The following is a 21248-nucleotide window of genomic DNA, read 5'->3' on the forward strand; positions in this document are numbered from 1 at the left end:
AAAAAACAACAATAAGAAAAAACAACAACAATGTCCAATAGAACTGTTGGAACAAAGCAGTTTGGTCACGCTATGGCTACTGTTCCTGCCAAATACATGAACAAAATGGTACTATAATGACTATTATAACAATTGGGCCTCTATATTTTGTAATTTCACCTTTCTATGTTTTTATGGATGACCATTTATTTCTACAACAATGCAGCACATTCCAGGGTTATGGGACTCCTTTCATGGGAGCTGCTGAGTATTTCATCATATGTACATCTGCAGAGTCAGGCTGCAAATTATATCAGCGGACTGAGCAGATTGAGAAGATGATGCTGGGGTCAAATAGAGGGAAAAGCAGCATCAAATAAACAAGAAAATGAGATCAAAGTGGCAAAGACAAGATGTACAGAAGTGCTTTGGCAGCAAAAGCAGGCTCATTCAGCCAACCCACTCCCAATCCTCATCCAGAGGTTTACCACCAACCATGTCCACTGCATTTTATTCTTCAAAACATGATACTTGCTTGGGTCTGATAGGATGATTTACCACTTCATTACAAAATGATAGAGGCAAGAGAATTAATTTGTGTCATTCAGGAATAGTGCAGCAATTTATGTGACACAAATGCATTCTTGTATAAAAGACTAAACACATGGCAAATGATGGCTGTACTTAACTTATAATAATCTCTGATGATTGAAAAGAGAAATAACATACCATATACGTACGAACCAGAAAAAATCATTATCATTATTATGATCATTATTATTATTAATTATTATTAGTAGTAGTAGTAGTAGTACTGTTAGTCATAGGTGTTGTAGTAGAAGTAGTATTACTGTTAATATTATGTATCATATTATTTTACATTATTATTTATATTATATGTCATTTTAGCTCTGTAGAAAACAATCTACCCTTTTAGCATCAACTAGCTGTCATCCACTTACGAACAAAACAAATCAATCAGGCCTTAGGTTTAGACTATGTCCTCTGAACTGTACCAAATTGTCTGTCTCATTCAGTGTGGTCACATTTGAATGCCTTTTAATCTCTCTTGGGTACTTCTGGTCTTCTGGCAGCCAGTATGCCACCAGCTGGAAAGACATTGTATAATTGTTATTGACATATTGTGACATAAGCGACAACATCCTTCACCTCTCTAAGATTAAAAGCTTGTGAAATATTAGTCGATTCTAGAATGACTATAATAGCTTCAAAACAACAGTGCATGAAAAGCCTGCATCAATATGCCTATACAAGACTGAACACAAGAAGGCCAGAACTTCCAACCCTGAAATTCAGATGGTAGATTGAGGTATTCAGATTACCTATTTTTTGTACACTACATAAAATTGCCAAAACTAACACAAGCCAGTTGAGGCATCCAGTATTACTGACCTCACTGGCTTGAACAGTGAGGACCATGCACATGATTCAGTGATGAAGCTGCCTTTTTTTTTCTTACACCAACATGTCCATCACGCTCAGCCAAAGGCAATCAGGTATCGTCAGACCACACAGACATTTTGCCACCTTAAATATGAAACTTTTCCATTGATCTGATTGACTTTATCGGATTGGGCAATATTTTGTATTGATTTTGTGATGAGCCGTAATATCCTAATTTACAGAGCCAATTAATGACATTGGATGCGCAAAATAACTCATTACAGCGCAAGTGTTTCCCACATATCTATTTGTTTGTGGCAGGCTGCTACAAATACCTATTGGCCACCACTAGTATGTTTTAGCTCTATATGTCGTTATGCAATATGTAACAGTTACTATTAACTATTAACTTTGTTTTGCAGCGCGGATTGTGTTGTTATGCTCCTCCTATGAATCAGCTAATTGATAACTGGACCACTTTCCTTTCTGGTACAATACTAAAAACACATGCAGCACCCCAAATTATTTATCTATCAGGCATATCAGAGACATTGGCAGCTCAACCAATATCGTCCTATCATGGCGCTTAAAGCAGGCATAATGACTGTCTCATCACAGAATGGGACCCTCTGCTTTTATTTATTTTTTTGTCATTGTGTGGGTATTTGCTTGGAAACATGACATGTTGAGCATCAAAGGTGGCTTCTTACTGCCCCCCGAACTAGTGGCTCAGATTCACTTTGCTACCATTTCTGGGTAGGGAGTGCAGAGCACTGACCACTGACCACTGAGTTAAAAGCCCGGGCTGATAGCTAAGCAATCAGCACTCTGTAAAACATTATAGGAAGTGATGTTTGACTGACGTACTACTCTGTAGGTCAAGCTGGCATCCGTGGGGGGCTGATGTTATTAAGCCCCCCTAAATGATTTGGCTGCAGTTTCCATCCGTCCATCCCATTCTATACCGCTTGTTGTTGCAGGCGTGCTGGAGCCTTTCCCAGCAGTCATCAGCCAGTAGGCGGGGGATACCCTGAACCAGTTGCCAGCTGATCACAGGGCACACAGAGACGAACAACCATCCGCACTCACACCTAAGGGCAATTTGGAGTGCTCAATTGGCCTACCAAGCATGATTTTTGGGATGTGGGAGGAAACCGGAGTGCCCAGAGAAAACCCACGCGGGCACAGGGAGAACATGGGAGGGCCGGAGGTGGAATCGAACCGGCACACTCCTAACTGTGAGGCAGACGTGCTAACCAGTGCGCCACATAGTCGCCCTTGGTTGCAGTTTAATTTTTAATATTTATTTTGGACAAAAATGTACCAAAACTTTTAATATAAAGTGACTAGTAAATAACTTATTCATCTAAATATGGATTTCCCCTTTTCTTCAGAATGACACTTCTTGTGTGCTGTTATTCAACCCATTCGACTAAATCTTATTGAGAACATCCTGATTACTGAAACTCCACTCCATTTTTTTTCTTTGCTTGCACAGCGGTACAGGCCCATATGAGTATAAGGTAAAAAATGTGAAGGATGGACTATCATTATTCTCCTAAATATGATCATAAATCTATGGGCTTCTTTTATTGATAGTTTAACGTAGAGTCCTGGTCATGCGTCGTTACCCAATCTCTAAATCCCTTCTAAGTTTATAAACAATGTGATGTCATTTAACAGCTTAACTGTAGGCAAAAAGATCCAACGCACTCACTTGAAAATGCCAGTTAGCATGGTTCAACAGTGTGTTTACGTAGGAATGGTTGTGAAAAAATTGTCATTTCTTACTTTGAAAAGTTGACTCTGACTGATGGGATGATATTTACCAATTCCTACGCCCTCTCACACAGGATTGTAGCAGCAGCAAACTGTCACCACCCAATTTGTTCCTCCACACTCTCTGATGTCTTTATTTTCTCTCTGATGTTTTGTATCCTCACACGGTTATTATTTCTCGTTGATGTCTTGTACCAATCGGATTGCCCAGGGTCCGCTTAACCAACATATAAATAAGGCCAGAGCTTTAATAAATTGAAGTTACAACTCAGCTCACGACTCGCTGTCATTATCTCCTGACAGGTTGATTTAACAGTACGGCCTACTGTGCAATGCCCTGACATTTACACTTAGCTTTCGGGAAAAAAACAAGCATATGCCAAAGATAAACCGACAAGAGCTTTAGAATAGCAGTCTATCCATTTAAAATTCAGCAGTTAAACAAACACTAGCGACATGAAATGAAGAGGTCAGTCAGGCTTCCCTACCTTTCATATCCCCCATGTCCAGAGTCTTGCCCAGCTGCTCCAGCAAGTCTGCTCGGGCAGCATTCTTCTTGTGCTTTTTACCATCATAATGCTGCTGGGCCATGCCGGGGTTGTTGAACCAAGCGTTGCATAGTTGGCAGTACCGATCCGAGTCGCGTTGTTGTCGCGGGTAGGTAATGGGAGATGAGTCTGGAGAGCTCTTTACAGGACTGGGAGAGGCCTCTGAGGAAAAACAGGACAAAACATTGGATTGCGCTTTGTAGCAAGTTTAGAATAGCAAATTATGTTGGTATCAGATTTTTTATATTTCTGGCTTTACAATGCTTGTAGACTTTGAACAACTTGCATGCATGTCATTGTGAACTGATGACAGATAAGGTTTACATTCAAATGACAGAATTTCAAGGAATTGTAACCCGTGGCCAAGTAAACAGTTCAGTTAAATTGGAATTGGTCATGTGGCTTGCACAAGAGAGAGAAATGTTTAATCACTTGAGAAGCGAGAGAAAGGTTTAATCACTTGAGTAAAATCCCTACACCAAAGGTTAAATTGGAACTACAATGTGGCAGTCATGAATGTTGATAATATCCATTCATCCATCCATTATCGGAACAGCTGAGCCTCAAGAGAGTCGCACGCATGCTGGAGCCTATTCTGGCTGTCTTCTGCAGTGAATATATTTTAATGTAAAATATGTCATATAAATGAATGAGAAACAGTTTGATCATCGAGAATATAGAATTACTTTTTGATATTTTAACGTCAAATCCAGTTACTACAGTCTTGCTTTATTGTAAATGTGATCTATATAGCCATACATATTCTAGATGATACTGACTTTAATGACTATAATTAAACATTATTGTCTTATTTCAGTATTCTAACTGCTGAGTGTGTTTAATCACAAAATAATAACATTACCAGCACCAGACTGGCAAAAGATCTGTCAGGACAAGAACATACCACGGAGGTAAATAAAAGCTTTTAATTTCAACACGTCATTTGGTCAGACCATCTGTTTTGTTTTTCTTTTTTTGCACATGGAGATCCTCTTGGGATCCTAGTCTTATTCACCAACAACAGTGCCTAGCTGAGCATTTTTGCCTCATTCACCCGTGAAGGTCATGAAGGTGTTGGTATTAATGTCTCAATATAAACCTTAATGAGAATCAACACAATCTGGGATGGAAGAGCCTTAATTAAATTTCCTGTTTGTCTCCGGACAGATGGTTTTCTGTACAACATCTTTTGGGCTACATAATGCCCATTAAAACTTTAAGACAAATTTCAGATGCAAGTCTGGAATAGAACTTGACAGAGCGACATATTGATGTCATAAGAATTACATTTTTATCAACTGCTAGAGCACTGCACACAGCTTTAGTGACCTAAAAGATAGGCCCACTGTGCTTCTACTCAGGCATTCTGAATGTTCACTGACCCATATAGCACAAGCTGATGATATGCCTTATATTTGGGGTTAAATCAAACCAAATCCAAGTAATGCAAGGGCTTGCGTCCCAATTATTTTAGATTTTACTGTCTGGACTTGCAATAATGATAATTATTTATTATCAATCCGGGTGTTCATGCAACTGTAGTGTATTTGGATGTGGAGTGCAATTCTCATATTCTGGCTGGATTCCAATTGTCAAGGCTGGGGGCAGAGTAGCTCCCACGAATGTCACTTCCTTTAACATCCACAACTTACTAGCTTGCGGGAGCATTTCCACAACATTCATCTACAGAGAAGTTGTTCTGAGACTTTTAAACTAAAAATATAAGCTATTTTTTTCTTCACATTTTTGTAAATGATACAAATGTATAACTCAACATCTTATAATACAACAGATAAAGAGTTGACTTGGGTTTTTAAATGACTCACTGATGCTTTATTGCTATTGCACAATCTATCAAATGAGCAACTAGTCAACTACAATAATAATAATAATAATAATAATAATAATAATAATAAGGCGGCTCGGTGGCGCACTGGTTAGCACGTCCGCCTCACAGTTAGGAGGGTGCAGGTTTGATTGCACCTCCGGCCCTCTCTGTGTGGAGTTTGCATGTTCTCCTCCGCGTGGGTTTTCTCCGGGCACTCCAGTTTCCTCCCACATCCCAAAAACATGCTTGGCAGGCCGATTGAGCACTCCAAATTTCCCCTAGGTGTGAGTGCATGTGCGAATGGTTTTGCGTCCCTGTGTGGCTGGCAACCAGTTTAGGGGTGTCCCCCGCCTACTGCCCGATGATTGCTTGGATAGGCTCCAGCACGCCCGCGACCCCCGTGGGGACATGCGGTACAGAAAATTGATGGATGGATGTTCAAGTCAGTTTACCAAAAACACAAAGAAAACCTTTTGCTGTTGTTGTAGATTGCTGGGATAGGCTCCAACATACCCACGACCTCCCGTGGAGACAAGACAAGAAATACAGATAATGGACGGATGGATGGATGGATGGATGGATAATATCATCCTGAACTCTGAAACGTGGCAGCATGGTGCACAAATGATTATCATATTTGCTTCACAGTGCTGAGAATGGGGGTTCCAGCCTTCCTGAAGTTTGGTTAATTGAAGACTCTAAATCCTCCATATGTGTATGTGAGTGTAAATGCATGTTAATCAATTTATGTCCTGCAAAGGGCTGGCAGCCAGATCACTCTTGGCCCAAGTGAGGATAAGCCGTATAAAAACAGCGGTCACACTCGGTTATTTTGATTATTCACAGACTGTAATCGCTGTTAGTAGACTAATGATGATGATGATAGAACTTTATTCATCCCACAGCGGGGAAATTTACTTGTCACAGCAGCATATAAGAGTGCAAGAATACAAGTGCCAAATTCAAAAAAGGATAAATAACAGACAAGGACAAAGACAAGTGCCGCGAGTAGCGGTAGAGACAAAACTATTTTATCAGGTGCCACGCATGTTGTAGAGTCTGACAGCAGAGGGAATGAAGGACCTGCGGAATCGTTCCTTCCTACACCGTGGGTGTAATAGTCTGCTGCTAAAGGAGCTGCTCAGGGACCGCACAATGTCATGGAGGGGGTGAGAGCTGTTGTCCATGATGGATTTCAATTTAATTAACGTCCTCCTCTCACCCACAATCTCAATGGAGTCCAGGGGACAGCCCAGGACCGAGCTCGCTCTCCTGACCATCTTATTTAGTCTCCCCCTGTCCCGGTCCGTACTGCCCCCACCCCAGCAGACCACAGCGTAGAGGATGGCTGAGGCCACCACAGAGTCATAGAAGGTCCCGAGGAGAGCCCTGCACACACCGAAGGACCTCAGTCTCCTCAGCAGGTGGAGGCGACTCTGGCCCTTCTTGTACAGGGCATGAGTCCAGTTTGTTGTTAAGGCGAACACCCAGGAATTTGTAGTTCTCCACTACTAATCAGATTATAGTATGTAATTTGCAGCTAATCGCACGAGTATACAAATGCTCTTATGTAACCATTATTGGGTTCCATCTTGAACGTTTAAATGTACATAAAGATAAATACTCATATTGTAACTTCAAACTTTAAATTTATTATCCTGCCCTTTTTTGCAACAAATATTAAGTGCATTTGAGAAGAGAGAGAAAAAAAAACCAAGTGGCTCAGTGGGTCACACCCCTGACTTCGCAAATGGGAGTTTGAGATCAAGTCCGATGCTTGGACATTCTCAGACTTGAAGCTTTTAACTCAATTTTGTGATCAATGTTCAGAATGGGAACACTACTTGGAAGCCAAACTCAGCTTTTAAACCTTTCTTTGAAACTTTGGCTGTTTTATAATACCATAAGACAGCAGTTACAGATTTGAGTGGGCCGCAAATTCAGTCACACAGTGTTACAGGAATTGAAATAAAAGCGCTTATTGGCACTATAGAGCCCTCATTGCAAAACAGCATGTGTTCAGGTTAACTGTGGTAACCATGCATTGAGACACAAGTGGGCAGCAACGGGAAGAACAGGCTCTTTATTCCATTTGTCAAGTAGAATTTAGGTTTTCCTCTTCAGGCATTTAATGGAGATAACAGCTTATTTTTCACTTGACTGCATGAGGAGGGCCATAGACATTGTTACTTGGCAGCTGATCACGGCTTATTAAAGGTCCAATACTTCACTGTCAGTTGCATTGTGCTGACTAGCTTGCACTTTAAAAGGCCAACATGTACACGCGTATGTGTTGCTGTCGGTCTGCATTTTGGTTGCATTTAAAACAAATTCTAGCATTAGTCACATTTAGTTATTAGTTAATTGTTATTTTGTGAAAATATAATACAGTAGTGTCTTAAGATATGAGTGATTTGATGAACAAGATTTTGAAAGAATGAGCTGTTGCTCAGTTGTTGTTTTTTTTGCTTTGACTTGGGAGATCAAACTTGAGATGCGAATGCTGTATGGTTGCAGTGAACGCAGTTCAGGTCAATTCACTTCACAATGAGCAGACCAGGCTAGTGAAAAACCTTCATAAAAAGGCTTCAGGCTATTTATTGCAACTCCCAGTTGAAGTTTAGTGTCAACTGAATCAGTGGTTCTCAACTGTTGTCACCCTGATACCCACATTTATTTATTGTCATGAAATTGAGACACACTTCTATAGTATAAATTAAAAACATTCATCCATCCATTTTCTGAACTGTTTATCCTGATGGTCAGGGTCTATCCCAGCTGTCCTTGGACAACAGAGAAAATATTTATGTTGTTAAAACATTGCCTTTGAAAATATGTATATCCATCCATCGATCCATCCATACACCCAACCCCACCCAACCATCCATCCAGCCATCCAGCCGTCCATCCATCCAGCCATCATCAGAACTGGTTTAGCCTCACGTGCCTCACGAGGCATGCCTATTCCAGCGGTCTTTTGGCGGCAGGTGGGCTACACCCTGAACCGGTCGCCAGTCAATTGCTTATGGCTTTCTCTGATTACATAACTTGAAGGCACAAATACACAAGTATCCCAAAACATACAGTATCGTATCTGTTAGATATTGTCCCTGTTCTTTATCTTTAATGCTCGCTATGCTAACAGTAATTACCAGGAGGCTGCCTTCTCAGTTTAACTATTTGATGTATGCCAGGAAGATCGATACACAACTGTGGAGCCTTCTCTGCGAGATTGCGGAAGAAGGTCTAACCCCCACCTCCAAGGTTCCTATTCTTATACCACTTTGGGCCGTCCTCCTGCAAGGGGGCGACTCTGCCTAGTCTGTGTGACAATGTGTGACCTTGTAGTCTTAACTGAGATCAACTTCTACATATGTGCAAAGAGTATCATAGAGAAGGGATAGCCAGTAAAAGCAAGAGAAAGGTTACAGCAATATAACGTCAAAGCTCAAGCTACCTAGCTAATCACAAGTGCCTTAGAGGCTTATTCTAACATATCGTTACCCCTGTATCAATACCCAGCCCTTAGACATAATGCGTAGCTTTTCAATGTACTGATTTTTTTCGCACTATAAGGCGCACTCAAAAGCCTTTAATTTTCTCAAAAAAACAAACGTGTGCCTTTTAATATGGTGTGTATTTTATGTAGACGGAATTCCAAAATCTATAAATTGTTGTGTGGCTGCCGCCAAAGGGACGCAAGCTGACAGCAATCACTAAGTGATACGCAAAATACACAAGATAACAGCGATGAACCAATCAGAGGACATTACGTTTAATGTAAACTACGTAGGCCAGCGCGTTAAACAAATCAGTGAACTGTACGTAATGCGTAGAGTATGTACCTCCGCCACGATTGATAAATATATACTATCTGTTTGTGCAAAGCAAACAGTATTTAGACCCTCTAAAATGGTATAGACAAAGAGAAATGCTTACGAGACACAATTCAAGCTTTCTGGAAAGCCGGGATCATTGCCGAACAGCAACGTGATGAGTTTGACACCGACAATGACGAATGAGAACAGCACGTTTAATGCCCAACTGTTTAATTCAGATACAGATGAGGACTTTGATGGATTTGAGTATGAATATCCAATAACGATAATGTGAGTACAGTACAGTACATGGTTGAATAAAGCTGGTTCTGATTCTGTTGAGTGTTACAGGGAAAGCAAAGTTATCTTTTTGGCAAAAGGCCGACTCGACCCTGCACTGGTTGCCAGTCATTCACAGGCACAATAATGGTCACTGAATAGGAACACATAAGTCTGATTAGGGAACTAGTATACAATAAGTGACTAATCATGTAATGATTAATAATTAATAATTATTTATAGATATCACTTACCATTCAAACACATGTGTCAGATATAGTACAGTTGTTACAAACAGCTTTGTTTAAGCTACAAACAATGTGTTATGCATCATGTTCTTGTTTTACATAGAGTTTTTGATTTGCAGAAAGTCTTGTCTGGAACAGCGGAAAATCTGCTTTGGTTCTCGCATTGCTTAACCATAATTGGATCTTTGCGTAATGCATTGTAACAAGTGTGCTTCATCTTTCTTTGTGTTTTTCTCTCTTAATTAGCCCTCAGCAAGGCTGTTAATTGTAACTGCAAGCTGAAAACACCCCAAAAACACTTGTCACACAAGTGGTCTGCTCTGCGGCAGAAAGCAGGAGGCTGTTGTGTGTAGGCGGGAGTTCTGTCTACACAGTCTTTAATCACACAGTTGAACGTCATTGTGAGATTGTCAATCATTGTATATCACATGAAACCATAAAACCACAAAACATTTCATTAAAATAGAAAAGCGCTCTACCTTTAGTTGTGATGGCACTCTCATCCCCAAACAGAAGTTTTAGCCTCTTGGCATGGATTTTACCCTGGTAGTGCGACTGTGCAACCACTGCTGATGTGAAGGACATGTTACACAGCGTGCAACATTTATTCTTGTCCACGTCACCTTCATCGCTGCCCTAAAATATAATACAATATAACTTTATTTATATAGCGCATGTTACAACAGCTGAAACTGTAACAAAGTGCTTCACATACAGCAAAGGAAAAATAACAAAGACAGTGAAAACAGTAAATTGGAATACGAATTATTATACACTAACAGAACAGGAGCAGTGAAAAATCAGTCGAAAGCGAAAGAATAAATGCGGCTTGCCTAACATTTAAGGGGAGGTTATTCCAGCGGGAAGAACCAGCAACAAAAAAGGCTTGATCCCCTATGATGCCTCGCTTAGTCCTCCGCACTTCCAGGAGCATCTTCTCTGCAGACCTCAGGCACTGGGCAGGTGCGTAGAGGTGGGAGCTCAGAGAGGTAAGCTGAGGCAAGGCCACTAAAGATTTGAAAGCTCATACAAGTACCTTAAAACACACTCTAAAATGGACTGGGAATCAGTGAGAAATGGTGTTATGTGGTCCCTCTTACAAGCTCCGGTTAGTAGAAGAGTGGCAGTATTTTGGACCAACTGGAGTCACTTGAGGGAGGACTGGCTGACTCTGAAGCATTACAGTAGTCTAGTCCAGATGTAACCAAGTGCTGTTGAGAAAGCAAATGTTTTACCTTAGGTAGATGCCTAAAATGGAAGAAGGTAAGAAAGATTTGGTACCCAATTTTAAATCACTGTCCAATTTAAAACCCAAGTTCGACTGGCAACGGATAAGACTTCAGATAAGACTTAAGATAAGACTCCAGGGTGGGACGTACACGGGTCACTGGGACCGAAAACCATAATTTCTGTTTCTGCTTCATTGGAATTTAGGAAATACAGTTACATCCAGGCATTGATTTCCTATTGGCAGGAAATGGGTGGTCTTACATTAGTTCTAGAATTGTGACTTAGGTGAGGTTAGATTTTTATTTCACAGCAATTTTTTCCTTGATGGATTTTGCTTTTATTTGATTGTTGATGGTTCCAACAAGATGGGACAGGCAAATGTATAGGTAGCACCTGGCGATACTATGCATACTATACATACTATACTATACATACCTTAAGAAAGAAAGTATAATCTCATTCATACTGAGGTAATGTGCATGTAGGTGCCTTTCCTAAACGTAGTGATGCAACTGTATACACCACACACTATGGCTTTTTTCCGCAGAGACAGAAAATATTGTGAAAATAAAGACGAGTGCAGATGACTTCTTACTACGGCGAGTAAGCCCACACATTCACAGGGGATCTCCATGGAGGAAAGCGTCCGCGTTTGAACCCACAACCTCAGAAATGTGAGCTGGATGTGTCTGTCTGTCTGTCTGTCTGTCTGTCGGTATTTATTTGAAACAAATGTGTTGGAGTGGTTCAGATGCATTTGTATGCTTTTTAGAGCATCAAGAAAATAAGGTTATCATTATCAGAATGATCAGAATGTGAGATTTTCATACCTCGTCCAGCTATTCAAAAAGTAATTAACCCCCAAAGAAAAGTTTTTACTCGGATGCAGCAGGCATTGTAGAATTTCTCGCCTTAATCATTTAGGTCCTGCTGGGTGGGATACAAATGGAGCCGACAAGCTGTGTTATGTTGTGATAGTGAAGCCAATCAGGATGACACCCTGGGACTCCATCTGTGCAAGTAGCACCAAGTCGTTATGATCATCGAGCCATTATCCGGAGAAAATGCAGAAGACACAAATAACTCCTTATGCAGTAAAAGATGTATGCTCCTGTTTTAAATTTTTGGGTGGGGAATAGAGCTAGAGCACAAGCCAACCAAAGAGTTACATGATCTAAATCCCAGACCTACATCGATGCCCAGTGTTAAGTAAACTAGTGAACAGTAGCTGCATGATCACCTTTTCTCTTCATCACTGTCTCAGATTGAGGTTACCTGAAATAAGCAATTCTTCCACGTCTGTGATGTAAAATTGAACAAACATATATTTGTTAGTATGAACAAACATATATTTGTTTGTATGTTTTCTTATGCAAACCATTATTTGGTGCATGTTGATTAATGGTGCATGCCAAGTACTTTCCTCCTCAGTCACAAACATGATCTGGCCTCGGCCTACACAACAAGTTAGAAAAATGAATTGTAAGGTTGAAGCAAATTATTTTTCTGCTGTTTAATATGTGTTCTTGATGTAGCCTGTGAAAATGAAACGGGCCGGTGAAATGAAATGTGCTTTTACTCGCATTAAGAGGATTTGGACCGAACCTGCACACTTATCAAGCTCAAACACTTATCTAGCAGATGCACTCTAACATTCACTTTCACTCTGAGACTGATTTTCACAGAAAGCCTGAGTTTCTTCACTTTTAGATGCCCAGTAGGGTGTCAAGTGACACTTCACTAAGAAGGCTTGTGTTTAAAATAAATATTTTAACAACAGAAACTGTAAACAAAAAAAGAACGGTATGAGGAGGTTTTAAATACGTGTTATGTGACTCTATATAAACCCCCCATACACTAAAGACACACACACACACACACGCACACACACACACACCACCCGTCTTTTTGTCCTTGGCCATGTCCTTCATTTGTGCTAAGCATACACTTGGGCATTGATAGCCTTCCTACAGTGACAAAACCGAGAGCAGACTGTTTACCATCTAATAAATTGAAATATTAATATCCCTGTTATCTGATTGACCACGTTTAAGAAAATAACAACTACATATGCCCATGCTTGTTTTAAGCAAGCTGTTGTCATTCAAACCAGACCCGGCACCGCTTGTTAAAGACGTCAGCAAGAAGCTTGAAGTTTTTTTTCACTGGTACATATGAAATTGTAAGTTCGGTTAAGTATTTTTGTAAAACAAAAAATGTCTACTATAGTATATGCTGTGTTTTCATGTCTTGGTGGTGGCTGACGGGCGGCTTGAACCTAAACATTTAGTTTTCATTTGTGTGAAATAAACTATCTGTGTATTTGATGGACTAGAATTTTATGCAACTGCAATTCATATTTTAAATCATTGCATTAATATAATGGGAAAGTGCCTATAGTCTGACTTTTTGCACAGAGTACAAGTATCCTTATTTGGGACCTAGGCACCACTGACTACTTATGAACATCTCCCCTGCGGCACATGTACAAGAAATAGGACAGCGTAGTACAAGGGTATCTCTGCAATAAAAGGATAAAAAGATGGTCTGAGCAAACAAAGCAGCCTATTTCTGTGCTTAGAGGGGAGGGCAAAACAGAGCTGAGCCTGCCCACTACAACACACACACACACACACACACACACACGCACGCACACACGTGTGCACACACTGACATTAAAACAGCAGGTTGTACCCATATCGTATGAGATCCATTCGAAGAAAATTGTTTTGGATTGAAATTGTTGCTATCAAAACAGCAGTATTAGCTGCACAAATATATTTTTTACACACCAATAACATTGGCTGATTCTTTATGCTACACACAACACTACAAACAGAAATTTAAAAGAAGAGGCAAGGGAAAGGAAAGCAAAGTCATCTCTATTTATATAACACATTTCATACACAACTTAAACAAATGAGCTACAAATAGTTACAAAGCAACATTGAAAGGAAAATGATTTCAGACCTTTGACTAACAGAAGAATTTAAGACATTTAAAAGCAAAGTGAAGAAATAAAGAGTAGTTTACCAAGATTGCTGAAGGCACAACCCCAAATCGTGAAAACTTGATTATGGAAATGATCTAAAAGACCTGAATCTTAGGTATGTAAAAAAACTATAAATAGTTATTATTGGAATTAAAAGTATTTACACATGTACACATTTACTTCTGTTGGCACCTGTTGGCACCTCCGAGCTGTTACCCTCTAGCATATTGGCATTTTCTCATTGTTTTCATGCATTCCATTCACACTCGTATCCAGATGCGATCACCCTACAATCTCAAACAACAGGGGAAAATTATTTGAATTGTCTTTAATGAATTGAAACAAAAACATGACTGTGTTCCAGAATGTGCAAACATAAACAAGCTGTTGTAGGTACCAGACTGAGGTGGGAAACAAAGAATGAAAAGTGCAAAACATTTAAAGTAACATATTTGCTTTAAATAACTTTATTTTTTGTGAATGTAGTATTTCTTAACTTGTTTGCTCAAAGAACCAGAAAACGTTTGTAATTTGGGACATAAAAGTGCAAAGGGTGCAAAACCCAAATAAATGACTAGAACAACAAAAACCAATCTGATTAAGAGTAATTTGTGGTTCAACGCCATTGAGAGGACTACAACTTCTCCTAAAATTCCTGAATGCTCTCATAGGATGATTGATACATTATCGTTGCCGTTTGACAAGAAGGGGCGAGTGGGGCTGCTCATTGCGCAACACGAGTTTACATTGACTGAAGCTTTCTTCACTCTTCCAAGCACACGTTACATTTTGATGGCGCACGTGCAGTGAGATTATTTGTGGCCGGGGTTGCCAAATATTTTTTCCACAGCTAATTAAGCCTCGTTTACAGTGCGTTTACAGTGGGGCAAAGTGTATTTAGTCAGCTACCAATTGTGCAAGTTCTCCCACTTACAAGATGAGAGATGGCTGTAATTTTCATCATAGGTACACTTCAACTATGAGAGACAAAATAAAACAAAATCCAGAAAATCACATGGTCTGATTTTTAAAGAATTTATTTGCAAATCATGGTGGAAAATAAGTATTTGGTCAATAATGGCCTCGATCAGGGGCTCCACACAAGAGCTCACCCTGTGGGGTCAAAATGATCACAAGAACGGTGAACAAAAATCCCAGAATCACACGGGGAGACCTAGTGAATGACCTGCAGAGAGCTGGGACCAAAGTAAAAGAGATGATGGCCGATTAAATACTTTTTTCCCCATTGTATTTAGTCCAAGAGAAAACCTGACATACTTGAACGAAAATGAACTGCCTTTTCAAAACCATTCATTGGCCCCAGAATGAGCATGTTCACAAAAACATTCACAAAGCACAAATGTGCTACGTTCAGTTCACATTCGTCCAAAATATGAACGAGTTCATGAACATTCATTTATTGAATGCATTCAGGTTCAACAGGTTAAAACCTATTCTACAGCTGACTGAGATCCAGTGTAAAGTACCGTATTTTCCGCACTATAAGGCGCACTAGATTATAAGGCGCACCTTCAATGAATGGCCCATTTTAAAACTTTGTTCATATATAAGGCGCACCGGATTATAAGGCGCATTGAATAAATAACTCAACGTTGCTCAAACGTTAATGCAATCACAATATAGTAACACTCGAAATAGTGAAAACTAACAATATATCAATAACTCAACCTTGCTCAAACGTTAATATCACACAACACACAAAATAAACACGTAAAGCTTATTTGAATAAGTTAGTCCTCATCCACGAATCCATATTGGTCCATATATAAGGCGCACCGGATTATAAATCGCACTGTCGGCTATTGAGAAAATTGGAGGTTTTTAGGTGCGCCTTATAGTGCGGAAAATACGGTAGTTAGGAATCGAGTAATACGATCTGGTTTCTTTGTTATACTCGGAACTCGAGCTGCAGTGTCCAATAATCAATAATCAAGTCTACTGGAGATAAAAGCATGGAGAAGATTATCTTGGTTTGCTTGGAGCATGAAACCCTTCAAAGTAGATGTTTTTCTGATGAAAGTCAAATCGGAATCAATCAGGACACTAAGGTTTAGGATTGAGTCTTTAGAGACAGTGGACCCTATTTGTGTAGACTGGAGCCCATGGGCTCAGCATAAAAATGGTCCCTGCTGCAAGATACCGGATTCATCGTTTAAGTTTCTACAGAGCTTGCTGATGAACTTATCATTTGAATCAGGTGTCCTCCAGCAGGGAGAGATGGAAAACAGGCAATAAAAGGCTCTTGTGGGACCCCTCCTTTACAAAGTGTAACACAATAGTGAATGGCCGGCCTCCACTGGATGACCCAGTTGAGGGATATTTTGATCAGTTACACTGACTCAGCAAAATATACAGCTGTGAGATTTGCCAGTTCAGCTCTTCTAATGAACCACGTAAAACCATGTTTACTGCCAAATGAGTTGTCAATTGGCATAGCTCCTTTCTTCAGTAAGGTATCCAGAATGTTTTCAAACTAAAATCAGCTCGTGATTGAAATACATACAAGTAAAAAAAACATGCATATTTAGTCAACTAAAATGCACTAAAAGCATTCAGAGATACTTTTCAAGATCATTTTGATAGAGTAGTGGTTTGGAGTCTAGAAATTTTCTCAGCTACTCATGTCCTGTACAGGTTTGTCTTGTCTTGTGAATTTGCTTGTATTTCCTTCCCTGGTTTCTTTCTGCCTTAGTTGAAACAAGCTTCTTGTTGTTGCTTCTGTTCCTGTCAGTTTTTATGTTCCTATGTCATGTTATGTGCCCAGCTGTGGTGATTCTGTTCCCAGTGTTTGTTTGTGACTTGTTTTTTGCCATGAACTCATTTATATGTTAAAAGAAAACATTTTGCTGATGACTGTATGTAGGAATGCAACCATTAAGCCATCTATCAAATGTTAGATGGATAATGATCCCCGGGGGGAAATTATCACAAAATGTGTTGCAAAATACACATTTAACCTTGTTGATGCATGAACAGGCAATGTTCTTTGCTTGCCAGTTGTGGCACAAGAACCAACAATTAATCTGATGTTCTCTGCGGTTCAGTCTTAGTACAAACAAAACAAGAGTTATGCTTGTCGAAAAAAAATAGTCAACAGACATATTGAAATACTATATTTACAAATCTATGCATTTGGGTCGAAGGTCAGCTGAAGCTGATCCCAAATGACAATTGAGCGAGTAGTAGACACTGTACACACTTGACTGAATGCCATACAGACAATTAACCATTTACAGTCACAATGACACATGAGGAAAATTTTGGAATGTGAGATGAATCCGGTATATTCAGACACAACACACACACACACACACACACTCACTCGCACGCACACACACACACACACAAGGGGAACATGCAAAGCCGAGATAAGAACCCAGAACGTCTCGACTATAAGACAGACCTGCTACATTTGTATGTTGTAAATATATGATATTATAACACACATACCAAACGCACTTGTGGCGCTAACCCTTAAGATCAGAGTAGGGGAAGAGATCCTTACAATTTCTATTGCTCCAAACTGAATTTATTAAACAACCATGTAACAATAAAATGCAAATTTATTATTATACATTGTGAACATTTGTACGTCAAACGTTTTCAAACAGTTCCTTTGAGATTTGATATGTTTTTCGAATTTCATTCAGGTAATTGGGTATAATGCTAATGTTTGCTCACCTTTTCTTTTTTCATTTGTTGACATCACACGTGATGTTTTTACTGCAAGTCTGGACGCATTTTTTTTTCTACTAAGACCAATGTACCTCATCCATTTCAACCATCACCCAACCTATAAAATCTTGTGAACACACGAGTTGACCGACATTCTCACCCCACCCGAATGAAAGCAGGTTATCACAGCAGCAAGAATGACCAGCAGCATGTACAGTTGTCACATGTCATCAATTCAAAAAGGTCCAGATGCTGGGCCATGCCAGAATGTGCGCACTGTCTCAGTCTCTGGAGGCAATACTGCTGTGTATTTTTAGACAGCACCACCTTATATGCACAGCCTGGTCACATCACATTTGTGTAATTTTACAAGGGAGGGGACCTCCCATCACGAAATGTGCCCTTTTTACAAGGGCCACAGTCAGACTGGACACCAAACATAAATTTAGAGTGACAAAAAGGGTCAAAGATGGTCCATTGTTACATTTTGTCAATACTGTACTTAGGGTTGCAACACAAAGGTCAAATGTCCCTATTGTTTCATGCATATTATAGGTCAGAAGATGTTTGAGGTCCTTTTTTTTCCCCTTCAAACGCCAACGCTTGCTAAAAAAAACTTTCAATTTGTCACTCATTGTTCAAGTGACAACACAACTGGATCTCTAGCTAAAGCTAAACTTTGCATCAGCTCATAATTTCAGAGAAGTTGAGAAATAAATGGTTTCAGTTTATTTTGGGGAGAGGTTCTAAGCATTTTGTAAACTGAATTTTTGTTGTATTCTGGCACATATTGTGGAGGATGGCTTCGTCAACATAAGCTTTCACATGCACTACAAATAAATTTCCCCAAAACTGCATTATTCCACAACGTGTTGACAGGACTAAAACAAACTAACCATCACAGACATTCATTGTTTTTGTAAACCCTCCTCCACAGTGCTGAGTAGCAAATTAGAGAGGTATGCCTCTCATTAAATGTTGAATGCATGAGTCAAAATTCTGACTCAAGCTGTGGTTAGACACTAGACTGGGGGTTAACATTATACTAATGAACAATCCAATTTTTAAAACCGAGAACATTGTGTTAGATGTGTATTTAAGTTCTCATTTTTTTTTAAAAACTACACAACACCAAATCACTAAATACAAAAAAATAAACACAACAGCAAATGATAAAAAAAAAACATAAAATAAATGAAAGAACAAACAAACACTAAAATAAATGAAAAAAAACCCCACAAAAACTACTCACTAACAAATTTTTTTTTTTTTCTTTTGTCTTGGGGTGGACTTTAGGACCCGGCCCCTCACCCCGCAGGCCTGCAGTTAGGTTTATACTATGTACCGTATTTTCCGCACTATAAGGTGCACCGGATTATATGGCGCACCTTCAATGAATGGCCCATTTTAAAACTTTGTCCATATATAAGGCGCACCAGATTATAAGGCGCACCTTCAATGTATGGCCCATTTTAAAACTTTGTCCATATATAAGACATATACATTTGGCCCACGGGCCGGACTTTGGACACGCCTGCTGTAGTGGCTCAATATTGGTCCATATATAAGGCGCACGTGATTATAAGGCGCACTGTCGGCTTTTGAGAAAATTTGAGGTTTTTAGGTGCGCCTTATAGTGCGGAAAATACGGTACGTTGCATCATATCGTCTTTGTTCCTTTGTCCACTTGTATCTTCACTGACTTGTTGGCAGTCAGTCACAAAATAAAGATGTTTCTTATTTCTGACAGTCTCTCTGACATGTAACAAAGAGGCCATGGAATGTTTCCAACAACAAAATTGTTGGGATTCTGTAACCCTAACAATGCAAGTCTTGATTTCTCTGAGAAATTTGCCTTCTAAAAGGAGTATTTTTCAACTCAACGCAGTATTTAGTTCAGAGGGAGAAACTTCATATAAACACAAAGCAGATGGCAGGATCTTTTTTCCTTGTCTCTTTCAGTTTTACCCAAAACACAGAGCCAGTGTTTTTAAATTACAGTGGCGGAACCAATTCACCTGGCCCGGACATAACAAGGAAGGTAAATTTAGCAATATATAGATTTCATTCCCATGCCACAGAAACTACCTGCTGCTGTTATGCATCCATCTTCAAACTACCAGCTGGATACTTTGAGGTATCATGAGATGATGGCTATCCATAAGTCAGCAATAGAAAAATAAGAATGCATTCAAGAAGCAGCATTAAAGCACTTCGTTCACTCTCTCACTCCCCTTCTTCACGCAAATAGTGGTTGTTTGAAAAAAATTAACTTTTTAAAGATATCACTGCAGTTTATCGGGGCTGCACAGCTGGGCATGGACCAGAGAACTGCTTCAAAATAATTGTAGTTGCTTTGGGGTTTCTTATTTTCCCCCGTTGCTATTTTGGCACCACCTTGCATTTGCACTTGCCTATTAGACATGCTATTTATTAAATAAATTAGCCATCATCTCAATTTGTCTCTGTTTTGACAAATCACAATGGGTATAATAAATTGAATTTGCATATACTCCTCCCAGAAAACACAATAATAAACTATGCTGCAATTTAGGACATTTGGCAAATACAATACTGGGTGCACAGATGAGAAAATAATTAAGATTCTGCATTATTAATGTGGAATGTGAATTATTATCCAGGCCCTATATCTGCTTTGCTATGGCTGGTGACCAATCCCGGGTGTAGCCTGTAGGTCACCCAAAGTCAGCTGGAACAAATTTCAACTCACCAACAACCCTAATGAACACAATAAAATGAACAGAAGGACATACATAGTTGACAGAAAGCATTGTGTCACGCCTGCTGCCTCTCCTCCTTGAGCCCATGGGCTTAACGGGCTGCAGCCCCACCTCCTTTGTCGGTGTGTTTGTCTTCAAGTTTGTCGATTGGGACAGGGGCCAAGCTGCAAAGAATCCTTATCATGTTTTGCTGCAGTTTTCAGACACTCCCAAACCCCACTGCCCCACCCGACTGACTTTCGCTGTCAGGGAGTGAATCACATCCAGCTCATACAGTCCTCTCAACCTATATTTTATAGTCCTATCACAGTTCCTGTACCAGCATTCTTACCTGTAGTTGCTTAGTTTGCCTTGTCTTTTTCCCACCCGAATCCTTCACAACCGTATCTGAATTCCACTCCTTTAGCCCATCCTTAACGGACTCAATAAATATTCATCTGGTGACGCTGCCTTTGTCCCCTATCTGCTTTTGCCTCTGCCTTACTGCAATGATCCGTAACAGTTTGCTTTTTTGATGAATATGGGTTGATGTGTGTCTTGTTCTGATGAAATTGCTGCTGTGGCTATGCAGCATGAATGAAACTGCTGCCAAAAACATCTTTGAGTTTAGTATCCCATTTGTTTGACCTATAGTGTTATATGGATCATGCCGATATGTACATAAGCTAACTACATAACAGATGACATGTCACAGACCATTACTTTG

At 39.8% G+C, this 21248-nt stretch overlaps 1 protein-coding gene across 3 annotated transcripts in view; it reads right to left on the minus strand.

Moving 5' to 3' along the window:
- Nucleotides 1–21248, minus strand: part of zmat4a (zinc finger, matrin-type 4a) — a 69616-nt gene that overhangs the window by 32284 nt on the left and 16084 nt on the right. For all 3 annotated transcript variants that reach the window (XM_037258899.1, XM_037258896.1, XM_037258898.1), the window contains exons 4-5: nucleotides 10363–10519; nucleotides 3651–3872 (exon numbers count right to left, since the gene is read on the minus strand). In XM_037258899.1, the coding sequence (XP_037114794.1) occupies nucleotides 3651–3872; nucleotides 10363–10519 (379 nt within the window). The remainder of the gene's footprint in view (nucleotides 1–3650; nucleotides 3873–10362; nucleotides 10520–21248) is intronic.

Source organism: Syngnathus acus, chromosome 9 (assembly GCF_901709675.1).
Source record: "Syngnathus acus chromosome 9, fSynAcu1.2, whole genome shotgun sequence".
Classification (NCBI taxonomy): domain Eukaryota; kingdom Metazoa; phylum Chordata; class Actinopteri; order Syngnathiformes; family Syngnathidae; genus Syngnathus; species Syngnathus acus.